The sequence below is a fragment of the Stegodyphus dumicola genome, chromosome 8 (genome assembly GCF_044657685.1).
Source record: "Stegodyphus dumicola isolate Sdum_Otavi_A_Nest chromosome 8, ASM4465768v1".
Lineage (NCBI taxonomy): Eukaryota > Metazoa > Arthropoda > Arachnida > Araneae > Eresidae > Stegodyphus > Stegodyphus dumicola.
Genome location: NC_140775.1, coordinates 186,614,306 through 186,638,608, shown reverse-complemented (window position 1 = coordinate 186,638,608; position 24,303 = coordinate 186,614,306). Strand labels below are relative to the sequence as shown.

At 32.9% G+C, this 24,303-nt stretch overlaps 1 protein-coding gene across 4 annotated transcripts in view; it reads left to right on the top strand.

Moving 5' to 3' along the window:
* The window catches only part of LOC118189363 (uncharacterized), a 121,626-nt gene extending 97,782 nt beyond the window's left edge, over positions 1-23,844 (top strand). Inside the window, exons 1-4 of one of the 4 annotated variants that reach the window (XM_085822817.1) lie at positions 3,841-3,956; positions 14,377-14,504; positions 18,920-19,151; positions 23,580-23,844. In XM_085822817.1, coding sequence (XP_085678943.1) covers positions 3,847-3,956; positions 14,377-14,504; positions 18,920-19,146 — 465 coding nt within the window. In that variant the 5' untranslated portion in view covers positions 3,841-3,846 and the 3' untranslated portion in view covers positions 19,147-19,151; positions 23,580-23,844. Of the gene's footprint in view, positions 1-3,823; positions 3,957-14,119; positions 14,225-14,376; positions 14,505-18,919; positions 19,152-23,579 lie in introns of those variants that run through there. The other 3 variants (XR_004758262.2, XM_085822819.1, XM_035359947.2) reach the window with 3 other exon arrangements.
* Positions 23,845-24,303: the final 459 nt, after the last annotated feature.

The following is a 24,303-nucleotide window of genomic DNA, read 5'->3' as shown; positions in this document are numbered from 1 at the left end:
TAATCCAGGCAAACGGATGGTTTTCATAGCCGTTTTCGTTATTTTCTTTATGTACAACGTTCATACGTAGTAGCATTATTATTTATTCTTTATAGTCTCAAATACATTGAGCACTGATGCATGCTGTCACTGATATGCACAGGCAGCATTATTATTTATTCTTTATAGTCCGATCTGGGCTCTAATCTAGGGAAACGGTCTGTTTTCATAGCCGTTTACGTTATTTTCTTTATGTGCAACATTTATACGTAGTAACATTACTATTTATTCTTCATAGTCTCAAATACACTAAGCACTGATGTATGCTGTCAATGATATGCACAGGCAGCATTATTATTTATTCTTTATAGTCCGGTCTGGGTTTTAAACTAGGCAAACGCACTGTTTTCATAGTCGTTTTCGTGGTTATCTTTAAGTGCGACGTGCATACGTAGTAGTATTACTGTTTATTCTTTATAGTCTCAACCACACTATGTACTGATGAATGGTGTTAAAGCTATGCATAGGTAGCAATACTATTTATTTTTTATAGTATCAACTGTACTATGCACTGATGCATGCTGTCAATGGTATGCTCAGGTAGCATTACTATTTATTCTTTATAGTCTCATATACACTGAGCACTGATGTTTGCTGTCAATGATATGCACAGGTAACATTACTATTTATTCTTTATAGTCTCAACCACACTATGCACTGATGCATGGTGTTAATGCTATGCATAGGTAGCAATACTATTTATTCTTTATAGTATCAACTGTACTATGCACTGATGCACGCTGTCAATGGTATGCACAGGTAGCGTTACTATTTATTCTTTATAGTCTCATATACACTGAGCACTGATGTATGCTGTCAATGATATGCACAGGTAACATTACTATTTATTCTTTATAGTCTCAATCACACAATGCACTAATGCATGGTGTTAATGCTATGCATAGGTAGCAATACTATTTATTCTTTATAGTATCAACTGTACTATGCACTGATGCACGCTGTCAATGATATGCACAGGTAACATTACTATTTATTCTTTATAGTCTCAAATACACTGATCACTGATGCATGCTGTTAATGATATGCACAGGTAGCATTACTATTTATTCTTTATAATCTCAAACGTACTGCGCTCTGATGCATGCTGTCAATGATATGCATATTTATGATTAATATTTATTCTTTATAGTCTCAACTATATTGTGTGTTCTGTCAATGATATCCATAATTATCATTACTATTTATTCTTTATAATCTCAACTGCAATGAGCACTGATGCTCATTGAATATCATGCATATATTATGCATATCATTGCATATATTATGCATTATACTATGCTGTTCATGATATGCATATTTATCATTACTATTTATTCTTTATAGTCTCAACTTCATTGTGCATTGATGCATGCTGTCAATGATATGCATAATTATCATTACTATTTATTCTTTATAGTCTCAACTGCAAAGAGCACTGATGCTCATTGCATATACGTATCATTGCATATTATATGCATATCATCATATGCACAGGTAGAAATACTATTTACTTTTTATAGTCTCAACTGTACTGTGCGCTGATGCATGATGTCAATGATATGCATAGGTAGCAATGCTACTTATTCTTTATAGTACCAACTGTGCTGTGCACTGACACATGCTGTCAATAATATGCATAATTAATTACTATTTATTCGTTATACTTGTAGTTCTCAACTGTACTGTGCACTAATGCATGCTGTCAATAATATGCATATTTATCATTACTATTTATTCTTTATAGTCCCATTTGTATTGTGCTTTCTGTCAAACATATGCATAATTATCATTACTCTTTATTCTTTATAGTCTCAACTGCAATGAGCACTGATGCTCATTGCATATCATGCATATATTATGGATATCATTGCATATATTATGCATTATATTATGCTGTCAATGATATGCATATTTATATTATGCATATATTATGCTGTCAATTATATGCATATTTATTATTACTATTTATTTTTTATAGTCTCAACTGTATTGTGCACTGATGAATGCTGTCAATGATATGCACAGGTTGCAGCATTACTATTTATTCTTTACATTCTCATCTGTACTGTGCACTGATGTATGCTGTCAATGCATAGGTAGCATTACAGTTTACTCTTTATAGTCTCAAATATACTGTTTTTTATGTACTTTAGAGGATATATGAAAGTGTAAATTATAAATATTCCTTTTAGTGAACCATTAATATAGAGAAATATGGTTGAATGGATTCGCATTAACTCCCAATAACTTCTTTTTTTTCCATTCGAATTCGAAAGTTCAGAATGAAGATATTAAAACAAAGAGTAAAACGAAATCATGACTTTTTCTGTATTACGTGCTGGGCAACAGCGCACGAAACTCTTGAAATAAATTTTAGAAGCAAACAATTCCAATAAACAGAAACAAGTAAGATATTTAAAGAAAGTTTTCATTTGAAATCAGTGAACCGAACTTAATTAAGTTATGTTGCATTAAAGCAATCAGGAGTGTTTCGTATTAATGACACAGTCAAAAGAAAATAATAAGAAAACACGCGAAGAAAAGCCGACCCTTCGAAACAAAAGCATTTTCAGAGTTTGTTTTAAAATGAGTAGAAAAGACTGTGTCACTTTCTTTTGATAAAAATGAAAGAGAAAAATAATAAATAATAAAAAAAGATATTTTGGAAGAGGCTTGACCCATTTTCTGCGCTCGGAAACTAAAAAAAAAATTCACAAAATCGATGCGAAAATGCAGGATTTTTTTTCTCTTTTCCTTTTCTTTCAGTTGCCGTTTTGTCAGTTTTCTGCGTTCTCCATCGAAGTTTTGTTTCCTAGCTTATTTTCTTTTATATCTCCCATCTTTTAAAAAACGCGCGCAAATACAATGGGATAAATTTTTTGCTGTAGTCGCACGTTCTATTTCATTTCTTGTTTTTAAAAGTCTTTTACTTGTTCTGTCACAAAATATAAACGAGGAAAGGAGATGAAATTTGAAAGTTTTGTGAAAAAACTACTTATTTTTTAATGCAAAATAATGCATGTTCGTTGCTTTAGTTGAGCCAGCGCTTAATTTAAGTTTTCATCACCTTCTTGTGATAAAATATATACCACAGATGAAAAATCCAATCACATTATTTCAAATCGGTTTTCTATTACTCATTATTAAAAACAACTCATTTAATTACAAGACGTAATAAAACCTTTTGCAGGAAGAACTGTAACAAACAATGTTAGATGAACCGTATAAGCTTCTGCATTTAACGTTTTGTTCTGTTAATTCAAATACACGCTAGGTAGGGGAAGTTCGTTGTAACATAAGTTGTGCCTATTTTGTTCAAATGGTTATTTTAATCTTCTTCAGTATTTGGGATTTGTTTAAGGCTAAGCAATAACTCGCTATCTGTCTAGTAAGGTGCATAGAACTTAAGCTTCTAGTAACAGTAGAATCCTATAAATATACAAGAGTGTTATGAAAATTCTAATATCATAGAATTTCATATTTTTTTGTTATTTTTCTCGATAGGTGGCGCTACATTCATTTTTCGTTTGCTCAGCTCTTTGATTTCCCTATAAAATAAGTATTGCTTCTCCTACCCTTTGCAGTTATTTCGCTCCCAAAGACGAGGGACCTATGCCTGTTTGCCCTCGAAATCTATAGCGTTTTATTCAAAATCTGTGACAAACGAAACATACTTTTTTTTCTAAATTTAAAAACCTTCTGAGAATTCCATATTATTATTATTTACGTGTTCCGTCCTAAGGCACTACACGGAAGGAAGGGATGCCTTCATGGAGGATTTTCCAAAGGAAACTGGCTCGTATTAACATGTTACACATGGCGGAAACCCCGAAAACGACCGTGCAGCCAGCCTGCTCACGGGATTCGAACCTTGAACCGAACTACCAGTGTTCAGTGATTTTACCGCTCTGCCGCAGGTGAGCCAATTCCTTTTAATTAGCAATAGGTTTTTAATATAATTTATTTTACAAACGACACGGCTTGAAGAGATGAATACTCTCACATACTTGCGTGTATGTAGTGCTTATATCATCTTTTTATTAATTATTAAAGTATAGCTTTCTTTTCAGCAAAGTCTAATACTTATTTACATATTTATATCCTGTCTACAGTGTATCTATCTAGTATATTTATCTCATTATTTGTCTGTGAATTCTTTATCCTATATTATTCTTATTTGTAAAATATCCGTTCCAGAAAGGACTGGGTTTAAATAAATTTACATCTTGGAAAATTATTCGCCTCATATAATTGTTGATGAGTCTAAGAGTAGAAATAAATACGTCAGAACTGAGTCTGGAAAGTTACTAATCAAGTTACTTAAAATTGCGAAAGTTTCTTGACATCTTTACTCGGAATTATTCGAGACTGATTAAAGATTAGTTACTCGGCGAGTAAATTAAGATTTTTCATTACTTATCTGAGCACTTTCAGAAGCAAAGTTCAAACGTCCTCAAATAAACACACGATGAGTTTCAGTTTTGAGTTGGGTGAAAGTTATTATTCTTAACTGGTAAATATTTAAGTAATTTTTAGGAGTTTTTTTTGGCTCTGAAACGTTTGTAAGTGACAGGAGTAAAACTAAAGTAAATTGCATGTTGATAGAGTAAAATAGTTTTCAAATTTTTTAATATTCGATTCATTTTAGATTTCTGTTTCCAATTAAATGTTGTACAATAAAAGGAAACCGGAGAAGATTTTTAATACTATTTATTTACTTACTGGAATAGGCAAAGCACACAAAGGCTGCCTGCCTCAGCGGAAAGTTGCTTTCGTGGAGAACTTGCTAACTGAAATTAATTCGTATCCACCTTACCTACAGGAAACAGCCATGCAACCAGTCCGTTTCGTTGGGTACGAAATCGAAAAAAATTCCCAGTATTCACCAGTTATAACCACTATACCACTGGTAGAATCCACATTTTACAACTAGTTTCAATATTACGTTTTTAACATATTTAGTCCCTTACAGTGTACTTTAGATTATCCGGTATAGTGCTGGTGGCGTAGGTCACGGATAATTGAAAACACGGATGATTCATCCTATCAGTTTTCATGCATGTTTTGTGTACGAACTTATGATGCATGTACGTACGTATGATGAGGTAAATATCCGGAGACAATTTTTAGCCCTAAAGAGTTAGCCCGTATGGGCTGGTAGTTTCGAAATGTGATTTGATGTGAAAACGTCCACCATAACCGGCGAATCACTTTTCAAATTGTTGGCAGCAAATATTATCGCCCTACATTGTATTTAAAGAAACTAAGTAATGAAGAATCTACATGAATGTACACTGAGAAAAAAAATAAAAAATGTGGCAGTCCTATATCTTCCGTTCGGCTGGACCGATTGACTAAATTCAACTTATATATGAAAGTTTTTTTATGTCTGGAAAGCTCGACTTAAGATATATATAATATATATATATATATATGATGTACCAGCTTTTTTCCGGAATAAATAGATTGGTAAAGAATCATGTCGTCGTAGCTTAAACTATCAGATGATAAATTTAAAAAAACAGGATACATTTATTATTGGTCAGGAGAAATAGCAGTTACAAAATCAGATATCCGGAGTAAATAAAAAGAATTACTAATAACTTTTTGTATTAAGTTTAGTGCATCGTTACATTAAAGAAAAGACCCCGATGTTCCTTTTGCGAGTCTTTGTATAGCCTCTGGAAAGGCGGAGCTTCCAAGAAATGACGGCAGCCTCGTCAGCCAATCCAGTTCGCTTTAGGTATCTCCAGAACATTCTAAAACTGTACGTGTAGAAAAGGCGGGAAAACAACTTGACTACGGGCCTGTGGATTTAATTCCACGTACTTTCAAATAAGAGACCGTCGTCATTAAAAATGAAAAGAACATACAGTTAGAATTTTAAGTGTATTCTTGACTATGGAATTTTATTATTACATATATATATATAGCATTCTTCTAATACAGGTATTCTGACGCAAAACTGAACTTTTTCTGAAATGACATACCGATTTTTTTTCCATATTTCGATTCTAGGACTCAAATTATGCCAAACTATCACATTTTATAAAAATCGCAAGAGTAGTTTTTGAAAAATTAGCTCTCAAAATTTTAGCTCCTCAATGCTAATTGAATTTGACATATATTTATTAATATCCCTTTTTTATTAAACTTTCTTGATTCCTTCATCCAGAATTCAAAATTTAAACTGAATTCAAATATAATATGCAAAATTTTAATGATTTATGTTTAAAATTTGTATTTTTAAACATTTTTTTTATACATTTTCTGAAAAACGTTTTGAATTATAGCTTGTAAAATTTTTACCATCATCTTAAAGTAGATGTGTTTCTAATAATACCTGCAAAAGATTAGAGATTCTTATTCAAAATTTCCTAAAATGTACGTGAATTTACATATTGGCACGTTGGTGTATTTGTTATAAGAGATAATAACAGGAAATGTGGTTTAAGCACTTTGTTAAAATTATTTGACTGTATGAACGATGTCCTTTTTTTCTGTTCGTGTACAAAGAGGAAAAGGAAAAAAAATAGATTGCTATAAATTCAGATCTTTGCCAATTGAATTATTCTTGCCGCCAACTGAAAAAAATGCGCCAAGATAAATTTTTAAATTTCTTCGTAAATTTCGCTTCAAATTTTACAAAATTTAATATTTGGGCATAATGTGAAATGTAGAATCGAAATATGGATAAGACATTGGCATGTCATTTCAGAAAAAGTTCGATGTTTTGTCAAAATACTTATATTAGAACAATGCTATATATAAATCTAATATACCTGCTAAGTCGCGCTTTCGAAACATGAAAAACACAATTTGAATTTTGTCATGGGCCCAGTTGAACAGGAGATATAAAACTGTCAGTTTTTTTTTTTTTTTTTTTTTTTTTTTTTTTTTTTTTTGTAGTGTACATACAGTGGCTCCCAAAAGTGTCGTACACTTATGACTTTCGTTTAAATAGGGCTCTATCCAATTATTAAAAGTAAACTTTCTGAATGACATTTTAATAATAAGATCTATAATCTCTTCGTAACAAAATTACGTGAAATATTTTTAAAATATAGCGAAATTTTATTTTTAAGAAAATAAAATAAAAAAATGACATGCATTTTATCTCACAAAAGTCTTCGTACACTGAAATATTTTTGGATAAAATCAAATTAGAATTATCGTTTGCAGCCTTTTTTAAATTTTTGCATTGTGGTGGCATTTAAAAAATAGCTTGCTTTAATTTTTTGTTGTTTACTTCATGATATTCTATTTATTATTGTTAAATGGGTCGCAGTCGTAAAGAAATTACAAAGAGCATTGAAAAATTGATACTTTTTCACTATAGTAGTGGTAAATCAATTCAAAATATCGCTAAATTAGTTAATTTATCCCATTCTACAGTGTAGTATGTAATAAAACGCTTTAAAGAAGAAAATCGGATTGAAAACAAGGTAAGAAAAGGCCGACCGAAAAAATTAACTAAACGTGATGAGAGATTTATTATTAGAAAATTTGTGAAAAACTCACGTCTGAGTGCTGTAAACGTTTCTGAAGAATTTAATGCAAAGATTTCTACTTCAATTTCACCTTAAACTGTTCGACGAGTTCTCAGAACAGCTGGATTACATGGGCGTTCTGCCCGTAAAAAAATTTTGTTAGTGAGAAAAACAGAAAGCTTAGACTTTCATTCGCAAAATCAATGATAGACACACCCGAAACGTACTGGAATAATGCCCTATTTGCTGACGAAAGCAAATTTAATATTTTTGGTTCCGATGGTCGAATAACTGTATGGAGAAGAAAAATGAGGATTTTCGTTCTAAGAACTTAGTTGGAACAGTTAAGCATGGTGGTGGAGGTGTTCTTATGTGGGGGTGCATGGCAGCATCAGGCCTAGGTAATTTGGTATTTATTGACGGCATAATGAATCATTCTCTTTATTTAAATATTTTAAAAGACAGTTTAAAATTATCTGCCGAAAATTTGGGTATTGGAAACAACTTTATTTTTAATCATGATAACGATCCTAAGCATACATCTTTCATAGTTCGCCTGTGGTGTCTCTATAATTGTCCACAGGTTTTGAAAACACCACCTCAGACGCCAGATTTAAACCCTATAGGATTTGGAAAGAACTGGAGCTTAGAGTACGGAAACACAACATCAAAGCGAAAAGCGAACTCAAACATGAACAATCATGATGGAAGAATGGATGAACATTGATACAGAAATTTAAAAAAAAAAAATAAATAAAATAAAAAATAATCAAAATCTGAAAGATCTCAGATTTTAAATTACGTCCAAAGGGGCGTTTTTTTAACGTTTTGTGTGTTACCTTTATTTATTAAGTATCATGTTCTTCGCACTTAAACCTTAAATTTCAGTTCAACAGCAATGTCGCAAAATAATTTTAAAATGAGCCTATCTTTAGAATTTCCGATACACAGTTCCGCGCGCTGGATATAAAGATTTTTTTTCCACGTACAGTGTTGCCATTGCTCGCTTTGAAATTGTTGAGCTTCTTTAATCACAAATTTGTTAAAGTGTTTCAAAATATAAAATTGATAATAAAACAAATTTCAAATTCAAATTAGGGCTTCCACATGCCCATATTCTATGAAAGATTGCGTTATTCAAATTTTAATGGCTCTAAGTACCGTTTTTTTTATCTTAATGCGAGAAACATACATACATTCATGCAGATTCTTCATTATTTAATTTCTTTAAATACTGTAATACAGAACGATAATATTTGGTGGCAACAATTTGAAAAAAGATTTGCCGTTTATAGTTGTCAACGCAAAATGCTAACCACTATACCGGATGGGCAGCCCGTCTTGTATATGCCTAAATTAAATAAGCCAGTCCAATCAATTTTCCCACACTTTTCAATAGTTTTCAAGGAGACTTCTATTAACCGGCGTTAAAATCACTAGACGTTGGTGACTGCTTCCTACATCCGGTTTTCTGTGGCGAAATGGGCTGATAGCGCGGTTGCATTCCTCTAGGATCGCAAACTAATGAGTTTCTTTGAAAAGATCTTCAAAGATTCTCTGCGATACCTCACTTAATATTATACCTCTTTTACTTACGTAAATTAATTCTAACAAATGAATGTTTGAGACAACATTTTCGATTTCGTATTTTACTATTCATATTAGTTTACACTGAAAAATTAGGGGAAAAAAAAAAAAAAAAAAAAAAAGGTATGCGATTAGCTTAGTGATTTTTTGTTAGGCTATCAGTTAAAAAAAGAAATGTATACTTATGTCATTTGAAACAGGCTTATAAACATGCAGATTTCTGCGTATCTTTTGCAAATATAGAACTTTGAGATTTAGGACTATGATTAATGTCTGAATCATTCGTCGAGATAATCGATTTACTGCATGCTTGCTTTAAATTAACTACTGAATATATTGTTCTTAATCTGTTTTGTACATTTTATTTAACTCGAAATCAATGTTTTGATGCTTATTAAGAATGAAACAAATTTTAGCACGGGCATTTGAAATTATTCCGATTTTATGTGGAAAATTTCAAAATGATAATTTGAATGAAAAAAAAAATCTGAAATGTTTCAGATTTTAAATTACGTCCAAAGGGGCGTTTTTTTAACGTTTTGAGTGTTACCTTTATTTATTAAATATCATGTTCCTCGCACTTAAACCATAAGATCCAGTGCAACAGCAATATCGCAAAATAGTTTTAAAACGAGCATATCTTTAGAATTTCCGATACAGAGACTCACGCGCTGGAGATAAAAATGTTTTTTCTGCACAACGTTGCCATTGCTCGCTTTGAAATCCTTGAGTTTGTTAATCAAAAATTCGTCAAAGTTTTAAAAAATAGGAAATCGATCATAAAACAAATTTCAAATTTCAAATTTGGTCTTCCACATGCTCATATTCGTTGGAGGATTACGTTATTCAAAATTCGATGACTCTATGTACCGTTGTTTTATCACAATACGAGAAATATACATACATTTATGCAGATTTTTCATTATTTAATTTCTTCAAATATAATGCAGGACTCTAACATTTTGTGGCAACAGTTTGAAAAGTGAACCGACGTCCTTCGGGATTAAAATCCCTTTGGACTAAAAAAAAAAAAAAAAAAAAAAAAAAAAAAAAAAACTAGTAAAATCTATTCCCAAAAAGAATGAAGTTTGAAGAAGAAGAAAGTTTGAAAGCTGTTGTGGATGCTAAAGGATATCCTACTAAATATTAATGTAACAAAAACTGAAAATATTTACTAATATGTCGAGATTTTTTTGAAGTGTACGAAGACTTTTGTGAGATAAAATGTTTGTCATTTTTTAATTATTAATTTCTTAAAAATAAAGTTTCGTTATATTTTAAAAATATTTCACGTAATTTTGTTACGAATAGATTATAGATCATATTATTAAAATCTCATTCAGAAAGTTTACTTTTAATTAATGGATAGAGCCTTATTTCAACGGAAATCATAAGTGTACGAACACTTTTGAGAGCCACTGTATGTCGCTCGCACTGTGAAAGAAGATTACCAAATATTACCGCCCTGTATTCTTTAAAGAAATTAAATAAAGAACAATATGCATACCTATATGTATCTCCCTCCCACTGTGAGAAAACGATGGTGCCCGAAGCGATTAAGTTTTGAATATCGTTATCCTCCACCCGAACATGGGACCCGGAAGCCGTAATTTTGAGTTTCGAATTTCATATTTTGCTAAAATTCGAACTAATGGACATTTGATTAACATACTTAACGATTCGAATATGAGCATTGGCGATACTGTGCGGAATAAAATATTTTTTATCTCCAGCTCGCGAGACTGTCTGTTAGAAATTCTAAAGATATATTTTTCCCCTTAAATATCGATATTTTATGCTTTTGCTGTGGCACTGAAATTTATTTGGTGTAAATGTTAAGAACCAGATATCTAATAAATAAAGCTAGCACACAAAAGCTTAAGAAAAGACACAGAAAGGACAATAAAATGACACACACGATTTTTTTTAAGACATCGTCTTTAGAAAACTGAACATCAATATGCTGAACTGAGAAAAGAGTGAAGAAACAGAAAAAATATACCAACACATAAATTAGACATAACATATAAACATGTCATACATAAAAACATATACAGAGGCTGTTCACACATTTTTTAGACGACGTATATTGTATTCACAAAAGTAAATTACATAAAATTCTTGTGTTTTAAATGTTCTATTTGACATCCTTTATTCTGAACTATCTTTCGACACCGCAATTTCCAGGATAATAATGCCTTTGGAAGTGGCAGAAGAGGTATTCTATCCCATTCCTCCCGAACTGCTTTCCAGAGTCCTGTTAGGGTTTTGGGACAACGTTTGGATAATGCAGTTTTTAAAAGTCCGAAAGCACAAAACTCCATAGGTGACACATCGGGAGATTCAGTAGGGATATCAGTGAAGGGTATGGCCTTGATACCAGTTTTTTGTTCCATTTCTTTTAGGAAATTTACAGTGGATTTTGATGTGTGACTGCTAGCTTTGTCCTGATGGAGTCTCACAGATGGATGGCCCTGTGGGTAAAGCGATGGTATTTCATTCGGAAAAATTGGCGATAAAATATGTTCCTGATAGTATTTGGAGTTAATCTTCACATTTTTTGCACTCTCTTTATTTTGAACTTGCCATTATAAGAAAAACGAGCAACAATCATGAATCCCTTAGAAAAACGTTCTTTCGATTCTTTGAACCATGCACTTAAATTTTTGTCTCCCCTTTTATGATAATAGATGGCTCTTTTTTGTTACACTCATTTAAATACACCCATGCGTCATCTATTGTGGCAACTGTTTTCCATTTTTCTTTGGATAAGTGTTTCTCATATAGAATTCTGCAGCGTGTCCTGCGTTGAGCGATATGCTCTGGAAGAAGACGATGCACATTGCTTTTTTTCGCCTTCTTAAGATTTAAATCAACGTTTATCATTTTGTTTACAGTGGACACCGAGCATTTTAATGATTTTGCAACTGTCCTTTGACTAGGGGGATTTTCTTTTAACATTAAACATCGTACCTTTGCAATAGTCGAAGATATCCGTTTTTTCCTTGGATACTTGTTTGGAATTTTTGTCCCACTCGAGGCCGTTTTGACGTTTTTTTCCTTTTTTGTTGATGATATTACCTATCGACGCTTTAGATATCACAAAACCATGACTCTCGCATCGTTTTTGGATAACGGAGTATGCATAATCCTCTTCGGAAAGAACGTAAATGTAGCCTTCGAACTATTGCTTTGTTAAATTCGCTATTTTGAATAAAAACAAAACTTTCAAGCCACAGACGATAATTTTGACGTTTAAAAACAAAGTACAATTGCAATTACTTCTTTTGCAGCAAACGAGTTTTTATTACCGCTTACCAAAATCGTCTAAAAAATGTGCGAACAGCCTCTGTATAGATACGCTTGCGTGGCCAGCTTTATAAAATAGTTGTTATAACAATGAAAAAAAAAACTATATAACGATTTTAATTAGTTCAGCTAAAGTCATTTCATAAAAATATTGAATATTTCTAATTACACATCTCATGATTTTATTACATAGATATTTAAATAAATAACATTAATAAGCAGTACATCTTTTTTAGGAAATGTGTTTATTGGTTTTAAATCGCTTCAAGTATTACTCAGCAAACTTCTAGGTTAAATCTGAAAGTATTTTAGGCGTTACTGAATGGCAACACGCTGGCGCGCGTAAGTAAAAGTATTTTATTTCCTTCCGCGGCAACACATTGCTTTCATAGAGCCCAGTACATTTAGTAAAACTGAAAGATAAATATCTCACATTTTTCCGAAGCGCAACAGCCTCGCTTGCTGGAGATAAAAATGTTTAGTATAGTGTTGCCACTGCTCCCTTTCATATCGTTAAAAGTTATAATAAAAAATTACTTAAAGTTTTATGAAATACGAACGAAATAATAAAGCAAACTCCTAATTCGGGCTTTCAGATGCACATGTTCGAGTTGTGATTGTTTTCACAATGAGAGGAACATGCATACATAATGCAGATTCATCTTTATTTAAATTTTTTTAAATAACGCAGGGCGTTAATATTTGGTGGCAACAATTTAAAAAGTGATACGCCATTTATAGTCAACCAGTACAAAATCCCATTTTGAGACTAATAATCCCTTTGGGGATAGAAATGTTTGAAAACTAATGCAATGCATTTTGTATTAATTATATTGCTATTATGTTAGACAATGTTATTTTCTATTCATTAAAAAGGTCTTTTTTATTCAGTGATTTATCATTTGATAACGAAAAAATACCTACTTTTTTCCGAGATTAGCAGTTCTGTATAGAAGTCGATTCTCTAAATTAGCTTTAGGGGTGTTGGAACCCCAAAATCTTCAAAAAACTGTGATCTCGGATTTTTGCATTTTCAAATTCTCTACACTTTTATCTTTCTAAAAATATTATTCTTTAATCTCTATAAAAGTTAGAACTGCAAAAAATCTAGTTTTAATTTGTAATTTACTGCTTGATCAATGAGGATTTTTACATAAAAATTAAATAAACTTTTTATGGCTTATTTATTAGGTTCCCTAATATTAACTGAAATGTAATAAACTTAGAAAAAAAGATTTAAAATTTTTTTGGATGAGAAAAGTGCTAAATTTTACTATGCCTAACAAAATATTCTGTAATTTACTCTAAAATTCAAAATGTTTCAAAAGCTCATTCCAGTATAATCAGATAGGTATACTTTAATTACAGAAAAAATTTCAAGCTTGTATCTACAGCAGATTTTCAGGAAAGGTACATCGAAAATGGGCAATTTAACATTGTCGGTATAGGTGTTTCTGATACCCCTTTAGAAAATGTTCCAAAAATTCTGAGTTTATACAGGGAAATATAGGATAATATGAAACCCAAAATGCTATTTTAAAATGTTAAAATGCTTTATGTATTAAGCGTTTTTAAATTACGTTGTTTAGTTGAAGATATCCATTGATGAATGAGCAAGCTAAGCTTAGCTTTTTAAAAAATTTGCATAGTAAATTAAACATCGTACTATTTATTCATGCCATATGTACTTCTACTTCACCTGTAAGCGTTTAAATTCAACCGGTATCTTTTCGTAGACGCCGCAGTCAGTACTGAGTATGCAGTCGCCAACCTGAGTCTATAGTTTTTTTATATCGCTTGTAAGGTTTTAGAATTTTTTTTTAGTAGTTTATCATTTCTTTAATTCGTAGACGAATGGAAATATTTTGCCCATTTTTTGGGATTTTTAGAAAATTATTTTTGTAAGTGTGCCTCAAAGGCAGTACGAAAAAATATCATGTTTTTATTCCAGTTGTTCGTTTTACTGTGTGGACTCAAAAAAGTGTTCGATCAAAGAATTCCTGATGATTGGCATGTCGAGAAAGATGTTGGGTTTTCTGCTTCTCATAAGCAATTTCACTACTATTTTGGGCGAAAGTGGTAAGTTCAGTTTGAATTTAAAGAATTAATTATCTGTGCTACGAATTATTAACCTTAAGTGAAACTTTAATATAAATTCTTGTCCATTTCTTTATCTTAATTTAATGTCACTCGTAACTATTCAATATAGTTTAACGTAAATGTACTGTTACAATAATATATTTTAAGTTCAGATTGTTAAAGCGATTAAATGTGTTTCAGTGATAATGAGGATAAACATCGGTTAATCTTCGGATTATGATAACTTGGCGATTTTTTGGCGAAAATGTGGCGACCAACCCTGCTACAGCAACCTGCTAGTTTTTTTTGGACTCCATTTTGTTTTCACGAAGTAAAGGCTCTTTATTTTTACTCAACATTTTTTTCCCCAACAATCTGCTAGCCGAATTACACTTATGCTCGAACTTTTATGGAACAAAAGTACTTAATCATGACGAAGATTAGGTGCGGAATTGGAAGGAAGTGCAGAATCGCCCACTGTTTGCCGCGTTTTTAAGAATTGCACATACACGGTATCATCCATGTACACGTCACCTATTTTCACTTTAAAAAACATCCTAGAATTGCACAAAAATGGCATTGTGCACAATCTTCACTTTATCAATGTGCACTACTAAAGTCTTAGCTAGTAATTTTTATCGCCTTGCCAAAATGTCACCGATCTACCTGTTACCATATTCCAAAGATTAGCCATTCAGTCTAGTTTAACGTAAATGTACTGTTACGATACCATGTTTTAAGTTCAGATTATTAAAGCGATTAAATTTGTTTGAGTGATAATGAGGGTAAGCATCTTAAGCAATTTTATGATGAACTTCACGTAGCATACTTTCCAGGTAAACTTAGTAAGTTCATGTGCATTAAACTAGGCATTTTATATAGCGAGTTAATTTAAAATGTGTTGATGTACTGAAAGCTTCTTTTGCATTAAATTAATATTTACCTGCTTTTACTGGTATGGTGAAAATATAACATTTTCTGTAGCGTCTATACGGAAGTCAAATTTTCGCATTTTAAGAACCTTTCGAAGGCGATAAGTAATTACTTCTCATATGCTCCAGTTAGTTTCAATGATTGATTTCACACTTCTAGAATTCTACAGGCCTTTACTTTAATTTTATTTTATATGCACTTAGTTTCTTTCTTGAATCTTTGGTATTTCAGGAATAACGTATTCACAAGACACTTTCATAACGTATTCTGTGTGTATGCTTATAAAGTATTTCTACACGGTGACTAAGACATGGCGACATTTAGGCAATGAATTAAGTTTTGGCGTTGAAGTGAAACTAATTATTTATTTTAAAAAGAAAATATTTCAATAAAATAATTTCCAGGAAAGTGGATATTATTGCGTGAAACTTTATTGGTGTTCTCGGGCACCTGCTATGCCGGTTAAAGGCGATTAATGGTAATTTCGTAAACAACGTACTGAAAAATGTGAATTAATGGATTAAATTCATATTTCCACAAACTTAATCTCGCTGTAATTTTTGTGCGTTTTATTTGAATTTACACTTAAGATAATCTGTTAAATTTTCTGTCTTAAGTCTTATCTGCATTTTGAAATATTGTTGAGAACAAAATGATGAACAAATGTTGGTTTTGTAATTTAAAATATTACTTGCATTATGGTACAGATATTTGGAGATATTTTCATAATATGAGCTATGCATTCAATAGTGATAGTTTTAAATTATTTTAGCTCCTATTCACTTTATACTCAAGATGTTTTATAGCTCTGTCGCCATGTACCCGTTTCATTCTAAGCGATCTGAACCCGGTTGAAGGGCCCACCAGCGGACGAGCGGTAAAATCGCTGAACACTGGGAGTTCGGTCCGAGGTTCGAATCCTCCGAACGGGCTGACTGCATGGGCGTTTTCGTGATTTTCCCCATGTGTAACGTGTATACGAGCCAGTTTCCCTTAGAAAGTCCTCCAGGAAGGCATCCCTCCCCTTAGGCAGATAACCCTAGTGTGCTTTGCCGTATTCTCAGTACACTGAACCCGGTTGAACTATTGCTTTTAATTACAGTAAATTTGTCCTTTTGTTGTCTGGATCATGAATTTCGTGCCAATATTGTTGTCAAAAGTTTTAACGCAATATATCCGAACCTTAATGAATTTTATCGCAAAATTATCCAGCTAGTATATTTTCGAAACAAAACTTATTTTGGTAACTTCTTAAACATAATCTCATTATAATTCTAGCAAGAAAATAAAAAATGACTAATTGTAGTTTCAGAAATGCTAATAACTTATGTAATATATCTCCGTGTGTTTTTTTCTTACCTTCTTAATAACCAAACACCTTGGATTTGGGTTACATATGACATGTTAATTTATGCAGGCAAACGGTGCATGATGGACCAAAGTCGCGGAATTCGACCTCGGTTGGATCCGAGGCGAACAGGTTGGCTGCAAGGTTTGTTTTCGTGGGTTTCCCCATGTGCAAAGTGCATATAATTAATTTCTACTAAAAAACCCTCCTTGAAGGCATCTTTACACAGATAACCTGGTGTCTTGCTGTAATTCGGTAAACCAAATCATTTTGGATAACCTTGCCTGAAGCATAGGCTATGAAAAGGTGATATTTGCTTACTTTAAATGCCTCCTGTAATTTTGTTCAAGATTTGTCGTAATAAACCTAATTATTCAAATCTCTAAACCAAGCGTTAAATGTTTTAAATAGAAAGCAGTGTAAATCTTGTGAGATTTTCGTACGGGATGCAAAGTATTTCGTGTGGAAATTTCTTTTAAATCCGTATTGCTGATAATTCTTTAAGGGGACTCGTACACCTTAAAACCCATAAGATGTCCGAATAGATGACTGTTGCAAGAATTGAGAACTTATTTATTTTAAAAGCACTTACTTCCAACTTTTTACAGCTGACTACATAATATAGCTGCTTTCTGAAATAGTCATCAGAAAGTTTGGGTTGCCACAAATATTTTTATAATTTAATCCGCTTTGTGACAACATTTTTCGTCATGTTTCCAAATTGCACGCACAGTTTAAAACATTTTGTTTTATAATTTAATTCTATATTTAATATATAGCTTTTATAACATTTGGAAACTACTGTGAACCTAAAATTCTAAAAATTTCACGTTAAATTTTTTTATTTTGAGTTGAATTTATAAAATGTATTTTATTTAAAAAATTTGTAATGTTTTCGTCCATAAAATTTTTCAATATTAAAATATTCATCAGATTGGTGGTTCAGTTAGAAAGTAGTGCCCATATAAAGAATTCCATTGAATTTCAAGTATGTACCATTAGTCATTTTTAAAATATCATGCGCGCAAGGTGGAAACACGGCGAAATATTTTGTCACAAAGAGGATTAAATTACAAAAATATTTGTGGCAACACAAACTTTCTGGTTACTACTTTCTAAAGCAGCTATATTATGTAGTCAGATGTAAAAAGTTGGAAGTAATTGCTTTTAAAATAAAACATCCCAATTCTTGCAACAGTCGCATATTCGAAGATCATGAGGGGTTTAAGGTGCATGAGTCCCCTTAAAAAAGCAAAATTTAACAAAATACTGAAGTGTCTCACATCTTGCTTCTAAAAATTTTTGACTCCTGGAAAGCAACTGATAGTAAACACCCGAATGTTTCAGAGTTGGATCATGTGACTGTGATAAGATTCACCAGGTCTGTCTGCCTAAGCAGAGCATATCGTCCATGGATAACGCATCCAGTAAAAACTGGCTCGTTTTCATTCTTGATTTCTCGGGAAATCCCGAGTTAGCTACTAGGTTGGCTTTCTTGGCGAAATCTTATAAATGCGTAGTAATGCATAACAATTGCTGGGCGTACTAAATTAATCTACATAATTCCAATTTTGCTTGTTTGCATAGCGTCGTATCACTTGCATACATTATATATCAAGTAAACTGCGCTAGGTACACGATCCTTCATACAACAAATATTTGCAAAACGGTGGCCATAAACTTACCGCCGAGCATGTTCGTTTTCCGATATCTATAAACATGATACCTCCTGACCGGTATAGTGGACCTAATTCCGTAGTGGATAGTGATCCTGAATGACGTAGCGATGGGCTTGGGTTCGAATTCTGGAAAAAGCATGGTTGTAAATTCTGTCCCTTCGTAGGCGGCAGCGGTGTTCACCTCTTGGGTGTTTCCATAATGAAATGGCCACTGCGTCAGCTCTTATAGTGGCGCAAAGCTAATGGCTATTAACTAATACGACCGGGCATTAAACTAGACCTTGAGCAATCTTTTAAATTTGCAAGTACATTCTTCGAAGACTAATTATGAAAGCGCTGTTCATTATTACATAATTTCTATAATGTGAAAGCTGCAACCTCAGTTTGAGATATGAACTGGTGATCTCTTCATTCATGGCATAGCAACATAGAGATGAAATTTGTTCCCTTTCTAGCTATCCAAGAGACCCGTTGGTTTGCATGTCCCGCACAATTTGGTCTGTTCGCCAACCCCATGAATCCAAGAAACTTCTTCGTCTGCGACAGGGGTCTAGCGTACGACACGCCGTGTCCTTATTACCGCCCAAACTTCAATGCCGAACTGAAGATATGCATGGTCTTGCCGACACCAAACTTGCATGGAAAAGAAAGAAATGCACAGCCTCTTGATATTGAAAAATAAATGAAGTGAGTTCATCAACCTTCTTAAAAATTAAATTGTTTCTTGTAAAACATTACATTAGTGCTTTGATTTACTTATTTGCATAAGTTTATTCCCAGGTTTTTGAAAATATCAAGTCTGTAGATCACTTCTGAGCTTCTGGCACTATGACTACTGCATAATACAATAAATACTCTGTAAAATACCTTTTTCCAAGGTTGGGTTGTAATAAAATCAAGAATGTTTTAGAGAAGGTTGTTTTTAAATATTGCACGTACAATGTCCGAAAGCTTACAAATTTTCTGTTTACACAGACAATTTGGAATGTCAATATTGGCACATTTCATTCAGTTCTGGTCATTTACATATTTATATTTTTCTGTTTGGTTAAAACCGCTTAAAGCGCCGTTAAATAAATAACGGTTACTTGCTGAGGTAGTCAATACTCGGATTTCATTAAGATGCAAAACAAATCGTCTCACTTTATATTCTGAGTATATAACTGAATAGTCTTAACTTGTTATAAACTCGACACTAATAGACTCAGTGCAGCTAGAAACTATGGATTATTCAAGGTGTAAGTCAAGATGAAAATGACATTTTTGCTGCGCTTAGCTAATTACAATTTCAAGGCCTTTACTATGAGCTACTTAGTGCAAATTTAAGTAATAGTTTGTTACATATGATTCGACATGATATACATGATTTATTACGATTGTTAGTGTCTGTTTTTAATTTGGGCATAAAAGTATATTTCAGTTATAGTTTCGTGCTCATTGCAGTTAAAATTTAATACAAATCTATAAATATTTAATGCTGTATAAATCCTATTCTCCACTCCGTAGTCGCTATAGAGTATAAATTATCTACTAATCATAATTTAAGTATGTAACAAGTATTTAAATGGTGAAAACACTTACAGCAGCCACCTGATAAAACAAACATCAAATTTAAAATTCTTTTGAATTGTATGACTACTCGTAATATATTCCAAGATTAATCTGAATATTATTGTACTCTCATTCATGATACTATACAACCACTAAGCACTTGTGTACATCAAATACCTGAATCATCCAGTATATTAAAACTTACTTTAGCAAAGTCAAAATTCGCGGTTTTCCATAAATCATGGCAAACAAACATGACAGGCTTATTCACAAAGCCTACGGACCGTTTCTACTGCTGTTTGCTCCGATTGGTTAAACCAGGAAATGTAGGATTACAGAACCTAGTGCTTGACGACTTTTGGTTCCTCGCCTTTAGAATTTGTATTTGAGCATGCTGTACCAAAAATTGTGCAAAACTCGCCGGAGAAACCGCAGCACAGGGGTAAGGAGCGCGGAAAACGTTATCGGCATTCTAGATCGTTGGTTCTATCCCCTCTCGTAGCATTCATAAACCCTGCTCTGCGCGGATTTTTTTTTAAATTCATTGAATGACTTCGTCATTATTTATTTGGTTGCGGTTTAAAAATTAAACGCCTTTATTTTCTCTATTTTTGTTAATTTTTCTTATTTTTATTTACTGGTTTGTACTCTTTGTAGTAGGTACCAGTAGCAAGATTACGATCCAAGATCCCGAAAAGCGTTTCAATAGAAATAGCGCATAATGGAATAAAATATAATTTTAGTTATACTTACTTTTCATTATTTAGGTACAAAATAGGTATCCGACGCCCTTAAATGTTTACTGAATGTTTTCATTTGGTTTATTTTTTAATATTCCTTTATTTGTATTAATTAATGCGCTATAAAAATTTACACAACAGGCTCTTTCTAACAGAAATGACGAAAATGTGCATATGCTGTCTCCATATAAACACCTTTTTCTTGTAAAACAATTACAAACTTTTAAAAGTTTAAATTCAAGTACAAATTAACTAATAAGGTCAGTAAGTTATATAAAATATATTCCACACAATTCCTCCAAGTTTTCATTCATAAACTAAAAAAATATCGAATGAAATAAATGCTGTTTCTTGTTAATTACCACGCCTACAGGGCGATAACTCGCCATTCCAAATATGACCGCCAAGTAGATGTTTCATCCAATGAGAGCAGACCTTAGAGAAATGGTCTGTAGGCTTTGTGAATATGCACATGACGGTAGCAGCCATAGCAACTACGAAGTGTAGTGAAAGAAAAAATTCTGTGAATATCAAAGGAAAAATCAAACACCTTAACGAATTTTCATTAGTGTTTATCGCAAACTTTCTTAGCTCGTAAAAAACCTTAAATTCTCAAGATCTGGAATTCATCTTAACTTCGGTACTTGCAAGCTACTTAATACTAGTAATATGTATACTGGAACAAAACGCATTGTTTAAGTCATGCTCGGAGGAAAAAAACATTCAATGAATGCATTTTCCGTGAAACGTCAGCAAATTTTAAAGTCATAGATGTTATATTTGATTACACTATTTACTGAAAAATTAAATTTTTTTAATGAACAGTAGAGGTAACTTAAGATGGGAAAACTGGACGATGAGACGCCAGTGTAAAATTTAAAACCGGAAGAGCCAAACCTGCTACAAACTTCCTTAGCTTGGCGTAGATTTTGACCCTAATTCAAGTTCCTTTCATTGCTTTGCTCTTGACTACAAATTCACTCGTTAGTTGTATTCAAAACTTGCAACAATTTAAAGCTGTTGTTGTTTTGGATTAAATTCAGTTAAATTTTAAGGGTAAATTAAGTAGTTTTAGAGATTTTGTGACTAGTTTCTTTTAAGATGTGTTACTACTCTTGAGAAGTCTTAAATTTCTGAAGTTAACATAATTTTGTTCACCAAGCATGTCCAGATCTATGCGTTGTGTTGATTAATACTCCTGACACTGTAGTAAATCTGTTTGTTGGTGTAGATTTCTCATTCTCTTTATGTTGCAAGCAAGATACTGCAGTCTGGCATATTAAGGATATGGTCACCATTGAAATAATATCATAATTTAAATATGTAATAATCTATGGAAAATAATCTTGAGTACTGAGTCATATTGTAAAACATAAGGATACCTCGAAAGGGAAATTTACATGAAAGCCGGTAGTTAATGTATAGTCCACAGCAGACTACACTGAATGAGATTTCAATGATTACACTGGTTTCATCAGTCTGATTTGACTGGTAGAAGGTAGAAGCTTGTCCAATATCGCTTTTGTACTTCAGATAATTGAGGTATTGCGGGACATAGCATTCCCCAATTTTGAGGAAGACCACACCTTCGGGAGGGGCGTTTCATTGAAAGCAGACGATGCACTAGAACTTCGCCTGTAGATTTAAGTTTTGTGCCGACCAGACGGTATAGTTGTTAGAGAAGCCGACTGCGATACCAAAGGGCCCGGGCTCTAATCCCGGAGAAGGCTTGGTTGTAACTGTCTGTCCCTTCATAAGAGACAAAAATGGGCTGCCTATTGGATACTTCCATATTAAAGTGACCACTACTTTTAGGCTTGGTAGTAGCCAAGCCGAAATCGGGGGGACAGCTCGCCATTGGTAAAAGATTTACGAGTTTTGAGTCTTCGCAGTATTGCCAGTTTGCTGTTCTAGCACAGCATATATCACGAGACGTACTGCATCCCACATCGGGAACGAGTTCAGCAAGGACATCGGCAACCAGCTCAGCAAGGAATCCACTTCAGTCCTTGCTGACACCTTATCTTTCTCCTACTGGACGGCCTCCTGTATTCTGCATTTATTTATATAAAATTCAAATTGTTTTATGTTAAAATACGAAACATTATTTCGAAAATGCCTTTGTCTGTTTCGTTTATAGGTACACGTTTTTTATTTCATAGAGGATTCTGTTGAATGCATTGTACACTATTCCATTACTTTGGGCATATTTCTGCTCTCGTATGCCCTGAGGTGTGCTATTTGGCTGCTTGGCTTTGCAGTGCTTTTTGAACGCGAATGACTACTGCCATTGTTTCGTATTTTCTGATAGCTTGTACATTAATCATTGTACCGGCAGCGTTCGTCAGGTGGCCCAAAATGAGCCTAACTTAAAAGAAATGGTCTCCCATGTCTACTTTGATTAATTTTAGGCCACCAGATAGAGACACACTTCCAAGTAGAGTTTCAAGTGTTCGGTCATGAAAGATTCATTTACAAACTCAAGTACGTTCGTATTCCATTTCCTTCTGACAGTAAAATATTGTTACAAAAGCTCTAAGAAAAGTCTGTTAAAGTTGCAGTTAAGAACATTTCATAGCAGCGTTATGGTAATCATAGTGCTTTGAGCAGTTAAATAATTTTAAACAAGAGTTCAACTTGTCTTGGCTTCTGATGAAATTACCAAGTGTGCTACTGGAATATGGTCTAAACGTTGTAGACTTTGTTTCTATTTGTAGTTCAACCAGAAAGATGCTTAATGCTGTCCTAATATAGTGTGTGATGGTACTGCAGGTTTTAAATAGTTCACTTTTAACTTTATCTAATGGTAATTATTTATTTTCAGAATTCGGTGGCATCCACCAAGATTTGTCGGCTCGTAATGGACAATTCTGCTGTCTGGGCGAAGCTATTTATGTGCCTGTGTTGGTGTACTTCTGCTGTTGCCGGTGGATACAAAAGACTGTGGAAAACCAAACCACTAGTCGTAAATCGTAGATTTCAATTTTAATCTAAATTTTAATGTTGTATAACGATGGGACCTTGTCATTTTATGCTGAATCGAAATTTGTGTAACTTTTATGAAATAAATGTGTACTATTTCCCATCTAGTTTTAATTTCCCATTTGGAACACCTCTCAATGTTACTTTTAGTAATCAGATATCTGACGTTCTGGAATAAATTAGTTATGAAACTGAAGTAATTTACGAGGTGTTAAAAGTATAGTTTGCTAAATTTGCTTAATCTTTTAACTATTGAATTTACTATTTGTATATAATTTAATGAAATTGCCTTTTATGGTTTAATCTGAAAGAGGAATTGGTGTTTTAGTGTAAAACACAGCATTTATTTTTGGTATGACAGATGATCATTTTTACATACTAATTTGCTGTTTTCAAATGTGGTAAATTATTATAAACGTAAATCTTTATTAATTGTATATTAAAGCTGAAAAGGCGATGCTATCTTCTAAATCAATAATCTTGAAATTTTGTAGACTCCTGCAATGCTTAAAACTATACGGTTTGTTCGGAGAGTACCCCCCGGTCACTTCCTTGGGAAAATATAC